The 6396-nt window shown below is 57.7% G+C and overlaps 1 protein-coding gene across 1 annotated transcript; it reads right to left on the bottom strand.

The window, feature by feature from the left end:
* Positions 1 to 46: 46 nt before the first annotated feature.
* On the bottom strand, positions 47 to 5527 carry PALM3 (paralemmin 3). Its single transcript, XM_061150112.1, has 5 exons — positions 5395 to 5527; positions 4819 to 4961; positions 4597 to 4681; positions 2277 to 2322; positions 47 to 2188 (listed from the first exon to the last, which is right to left on the bottom strand). Exons 2-5 carry the CDS (start codon positions 4932 to 4934, stop codon positions 282 to 284), a joined length of 2154 nt encoding a protein of 717 aa, XP_061006095.1. The 5' UTR covers positions 4935 to 4961; positions 5395 to 5527; the 3' UTR covers positions 47 to 281.
* Positions 5528 to 6396: the final 869 nt, after the last annotated feature.

Genomic DNA, 6396 nt, shown 5'->3' with positions numbered 1-6396 from the left:
GAGACGGTGAGGGGGTTCTGGGCCAACAACACACACACTCACACTGTCCGAATGCTTAGCATTTTATTTTCAAGTATAAAAAGCTTTGTCACAGAAGAGGGCCAGGTCACAGGCAGCGGGTGAGGGGTCCAGAAGCCCAGGTGGAGGTGGAACGTGTACACCAACGGGCTCCCAGGTGCCATGGTCAGTCCGGTGCCCCGTCTGCGCCTGGGACTGCCTGCTGGATGCCAAGAGGCCGAGGTAGCTGTGAGAGGAGCTGGGAGTGGGTGGAGGGCATGAGCTCACATAACCGCACAACACTGGCATGTCTTCTGCTTAGGGCTGCTAGCCTCTTCACCTTCCGGAGGGGCAGATGGCTCCAGCTGCCGGGCAGGCGCATAAGTGGGCACGGGGCGGGCACTGGGGTTGGCCCTGGGCCCCTCCATCTGCAGCAGTGGCTGGCACTCAGCAGGCTGATCCTGAGCTGACGTCTCTGCCAGGAGTGGGGTGGCATCTCCAGTGGGGTCCTGGCCCTCAGCAGGAGTTTGGGGCTTCGCTGCTTCCACTTCTGCTTCTGGGGAGCCTTCCTGCTTCTCCTGGGGCTGCTGTCCTTCATCCTCCGGCCTTGGCACCTCCTTGGCTTCTGAGGGAGCCCCTGCCTCACTCACTTTCTCTGCCTGACATTCCTTTTCTTCTTCTGACTCTCTCTGCTCTTCCCCTACCCCCTGAGTCTTCTCTGTCTGCAATGGCTCCTCACCCCCGGTTCTCTCTGCCTTCAGCGAGTCCTCATCTTCATTTTTCTCCACCTCTGATGGCTCCTCACCTCCGGCTCTCTCTACCTTCTGTGATTTCTCATCTCTTGTCTTCGCTGCCTCCAATGGCTCCTCACCTCCCATTCTCTCTACCTTCTGTGATTTCTCATCTTCTGTTTTCTCTGCCTCCAGTGGCTCTTGACCTCCCGGTCCTGCTACCTTCTGTGATTTCTCGTCTCCTGTTTTCTCTGCCTCCAAGGGCTCTTCGTCTCCCATTCTCTCTGCCCTCTCATCTACTTTTTCCTTTTCCTCCAATGGCTTCTCACCTCCTATTCTCTCTGCCGTCAGTGACTCCTCCCCTTTTCTCTCTGCTGCCTCTGGTTCTTGGCTTGCCTCTAGCTCTTCCTCACCTCCGTTCTGCTCTACTCCCAATGGCTTCTCATCTCTTCCCCTCTCTGCCCCCCGAGGTCCCTCAGCTTCTTTCCTTTCTGCCGACAATGGTTCATCACCTCCTCCCATCTCTGTTTCCACGTGTTCCTCACCTCTTCTCTCTGGCTCCAAGGATTCCTGGCTTCCTTTCCCCTCTGCCGCCAGTGACATCTCTGCTCCTTCTGGATCCGTGCCTGCCTTTCCCTCACTGCCTCTCTTCTCTGCACCTTCAGGTCCTTCCGCCCGCCTCCTCTCCGCCTCCCACGTTTCCTCCTTGCCTGTGCCCTCTGCCCCCCGTGGACGCTCATCCTCTTCCTCCCTTCCCAGGGCCTTTGGCCCTTCCAACCCCTCCACCTCCAGCTCCTCCCATTCCTCACTGAGGGTCACTCTCTCCACCCAAATGAAGGACCCCTCCTCTCCTCCAAAGACCCCCTGCCCATCACCATCAGGGCTGCTTCTGGGGGCACCTGCTCCAGGATCTGCTCCCCCCGATCCCTCCTGGAGCCCCAGGGAGCTGGTCTGCAAGGCCTCTGGGCCCCTGCCTGCCTCCGCCATGGCCTCCAAGTCACTGCCCTCTGTACCCGCCACCCCCTCCCAGACCACCTCCACGATGGCCCTGTCCTCCTTGACCCACGAGGGGAGCTCTGGACGGCTGGCCTCCTGCCTGTCCCCGATGGCCTCCAATACCATCTCCTCCACCTTAGCCTCCAGCTCCAAGCCTGTGGCCCCGACGGCACAGTCCTCCGTGGCCCTCAGCCCCTCCCACACCACCTTCACCATGCCTCCTGCTTTGGCCTCATTCACTGCCCCCTCAGGTGCCACCACCCCCTGACTCGGCTCCTGCTCCAGAGGGAGGCTGGATCCAGGGCAGGGGCCATTGGCTTCTGAGGAGGTTCCTGCTGCCCCAGGGACCTGCCTCGGGGCTGCTGGAACCCCGGCAGCCTCAGTTCTGGGCTCGGAGGGGGACTCCAGGTATGTGCCCAGCGGTCCGGCTGGCAAGGAGGCTCTCTTGTTTAGACCAGTCTGGCCTGGGGGAGTCAGGGAAGAGGAGAGATGGGGCAACAGTGTGAGGTTCAGGCCCTTCCTCTTGCGACCCCCAGACCTCAAAACACCCACCTGCAGGACCTGACTCCACGCTGGGTTGGGAGAGAGGACGGTGACCCTGCAGGGATGGCAGAAACAAGGTCAGGGCAGCCCACATCTCACTTCCAGCCTCCAGCATGGCAGCACCCCTCCCCTGCTCAAACACCCTGGATGGCTCCCCATTACCTCAGGACCAAACCGTGAGTCTTCCTCACCTCTCTAAGCTCCCTCTACTGCCCTGCCCTGCACATGGTATGCACCCAGTCAATCCTGTGTCCATGCAGCCTTGCCCTCTATTGGGGACCTACTCTGCCAGCTACTGAGGTTACTTAAGGGACATGCATGCGTGCTCCGTCGTGTCTGACTCTGTGACCCCGTGAACTGTAGCCTGCCAGGGTCCTCTGCCCATGGAGTTTTCCAGACAAGAATATGAGATCGGGTTGCCATTTCCTACTCCAGGGGATCTTCCCGACCCAGGGATCAAACTCACATCTCCTGCACCAGCAGGTGGATTCTTTACAACTGAGTCGCCTGGGAAATCCCACTTAAGGGATACTTAAGACTTTTGCTGTTAAAACTTAAATTCCAGTGGGAGGAAGCAGGTAATAAACATAAAATACAAATCTATAATTCAGGAAGTGAGAAGGGCTATGGGGGGGGGGGACAGGATAAGGGGCTAGGAAATGGTTGGGAGGTGATGGGGTGCCTCCTGTAGGTATAAAATGCAGGAGGGGGACTTCCCTGGTGGTCCAGTGGCTAAGACTCCATGCTCCCAACGCAGGGGCATGGGTTTGACCCCTGGTCAGGGAATTAGACCCCACATGCTGCAACTAAGATCTGATGCAGCCAAATAAATATTAAAAAAAGAAAAAAAAAGATGCAGGAGGGCCTCTTGGAGGTGGTGACATTGAACAAAGGCCTGAAAGGTGAGAAGAGCCAGCCTTGAGTCAAGGGGTGGGAAAGGGCATTCTAGGAAGAGGGGTAAGGCAAGTGCAAAGCCCTGGGGCTATAATGAATTAAGCAAGTTCAAGGGACAGAAAAGGGTCAGGGTGGCTGGAGTGGAGTGATGAAGGGATGGAGGGAAAGATGAGCTCAGGGAGGGGAGCTAGGGACTTGGCCATACAGGCCACCTCCACCAAACCCCACAGATCTCTCAGCTCTCAATCCTACCCTCCTCTGTCCAAAGGTCTCCTCTCCCCTTCTGTCCTGAGACAGGCACCTGGGAGCCAAAGTAAGGCATCAAGGAGAGGTGGGGGCTGTGGAAAACCCACAGCTTACTGTGGCCAGGTGCATCAGTTACTGGATCTATGGATACTGGATAATGTTACTGGATCTATGGACTTCAAGGATAACCCAGAGAGCCAGATCTTAATGTAAAGTCGTCTTGGTTTTCAAAGACCCATATGTTGTATGGCATGTGGATTATATCTTAATAGAGGCATTACCAAAACAAAATCCCAAATCCCTCAAATCATGGAAATGCCTCAAATCATTAGAGCATCTCATGGGGACCCTTTTCCCATTTGGGAGGCTGAATTCTGAGAACACATCCCCACATTTTCTTTTCTTTTTTTTTGGCCAAACTGTGCGGCTTGTGGGATCATTTTAGTAATCCCAACCAGGGATTGAACCCAGGCCACTATAGTGAAAGCACCGAGTCCTAACCGCCGAACTGCCAGGGAACTCCCAGCCCCAGCCCCCCAGCCCCAACCCCGCCCCACAACATTTTCTGACTACTTTCTTCATTCAGGTCATATTGGCAATCATATATCAAAATAGGGCTTCCCTGGTGGCTCAGATGATAAAGAATCTGCCTGCAATGCAGGAGGTCCCGGTTCAATCCCTGGATCAGGAAGATCCCCCAAAGCAGGAAATAGCAACTCTAGTATTCTTGCCTGGAGAATTCCATGAACAGAGGAGCCTGGCGGGCTATAGTCCATGGGGTCACAAACTCAGTCAGACACGACTGAGCGATTAACACAACTCGACAACATATAAAAAAAAATTCCGTTGTGTCTGCTTCCGGTACCAAGCTATGATCTCATTGACCCTCTCTCACACCTCTTCCAGCTGTATGCTATTGTTATGTATCCCCATTTTAGAGATGGGGAAACTGAGACTTAGGCATGGAAAGCAACTTGCCCAAGACCACAAGACCAGAGGACCCAGCATCTAAACTGTGATTGGGTACTTCCCTGGCAGTCCAGTGGTTAAGTAACTGCGCTTCCATTGCAGGGAGTACAGGTTCGATCCCTGGTCAGGGAATTAAGCCACATAGCAGGGTCAAAAAAAATACAACTGTGCTTGGAGACTACTGCTTTGAGCTCTGCTGGTTCATCCCCTAGTTCCTCACCTGTCGTCGCCAGGTGGGCCTGCCTGAGGGCTTGTGCTGGGCACCTGTGGACGCACTCTGCAGCAGCTGCAGCTGGGATTGGAGTCTGGGGAAGAGAAGGGGCTGCTGGGAGCCTGGACCCCAGGCTCAACGGGCCACCCCCACCGGAAGTCTCAGCGGAGTGGGCGGAGGGGCCTGGCCTAGACAGAGGGGCGAAGCTATCAGGCAGGGGGCCCTACTCACGTGAACAAGCTGTCTTCCAGGTTCCGGATGCGGGCCTGAGCTTGGTCTTCAGGTGACTGGGGGTCCTGTGAGGTGGGGTCCTGGGGCCGCTCTGGCTCCTCAGCTGCCCCGTCCATTAGCCAGCGTTCCCGGAGAGACTTCCTCTGGCCATGGGAAGGGGCATGTGGACGGACAGACATTTCTGCCTCAGGCTGGGATACGTGCCCCAACAATGCCAGGTGGGAAGCCACCCCGTTCCCAGCCGACCGCTTTCCCACGCTGGAAGAAACACCCATCTCCCCAACTTTTCCAGAATGGGACAGACACCCAAAAAGGGGAAATTAACGTCCCTCTTAGCCCCTCTCTACCCCAAAGCGTAACAAACACGTTCCCATGATCTTCCCAAAGGTAGAACAAACGTCCCCCATCACCACCAACCACTCTTCCCAAGCTGGGGAAGACGCCCGTCCCCGAAGCTGGAACCAATTCCCCTAACCCCATGTCTAAAGAGAGGCTCCTTTGGTTCCCAGAACTGATTCTCATAGACACCGCCACTTCATTGCCCGGGCTAAGCAGGCGCCCCCGGCCGCCCCCAACCTTGAGCCGCTCCACGCGGAGTTTCTCTTCCTCCAGCTCGCGGCGCGCCGCGCGTATCTCCTCTTGTAGCCGCCGCTTCTCCTGCGTACAGAGGACCCTGACCTGCCCGCTGGCCGGGTGGGGCCGGCCGGGGCCGCCGCCTCCCCTTCCCCCCCTCCCTCCTCCGCCAGGTTCGCCGGGGCTCCCGGGGGCTCCCGGGACTCCCGGGGCTGCAGGCCGCACCGGGTAGCGGAACACACGTCGGGGCCCCGGGCGGGGAAGAGGTTGGGGGGCGGAGGCGCTGAGTCAGCAGAGGGTAGGGGCGGGGCCGGCGGGGGCGGGGCCGGCCGCGCCCCAGATGCTGCGGAGGCCTCGCCCGGGCGGAAGGGGGGCGGGGTCTGTGGATGGGGAGGGCCCCGGAATGGGAATCCAGAGGGGGAGGGGTCTGAGATATGGGATTAAGAGGAATGCGTATCAGAGAGATGGGGGTCCAGATATGACGATCCAATGGAGGGGGCTAGTAAGGTGGGAAGACGGAAATGGAGGTGCAGTCGTGAGGATCTAGCGAGACTAGGATGTAGAGATGGTCCAGAGAGATGCGAGTGCAGCAGTGGAGGACCAGAGAGATGGGGTTGGTGAGATGGGGATTCAGAGATGGAGGTCCGGAGAGATGAGGTCCAGATTGGGGGCCTGAGACAGGGGGCTTCAGACATGGTGTATCTGGGAGACGGGGTTCAAGAATGGAACAGATGCTGCAGATTTGAGAGTGCGGAGTCCCCAGAGCTCCATTCTGGGGGTGTTGATGATCATACAGAAGAACTGAGGAGCAGAGGGGCCTGAGGATTTTGGTGGGGCGCCCCAGGCGCGGCTGGAGCTGAGGGTGCTCCCCGCACGTTCAGAGCGCTAGGCCTGCTCCCTGAGATAGGAAAGAGGTGAGGAAGAGGCCTGGGTGTGGCGAGCGGTGCCTAGGGCTCAGGGCGCAGCGCGCTGGTAGGGCGTCCCTTACCGCGATGACCTCAAGTC

The sequence above is a fragment of the Dama dama genome, chromosome 9 (assembly GCF_033118175.1).
Source record: "Dama dama isolate Ldn47 chromosome 9, ASM3311817v1, whole genome shotgun sequence".
Lineage (NCBI taxonomy): Eukaryota > Metazoa > Chordata > Mammalia > Artiodactyla > Cervidae > Dama > Dama dama.
The sequence above is the reverse complement of the archived record's forward strand: the minus strand, read 5'-3'. Positions and strand labels throughout refer to the sequence as shown.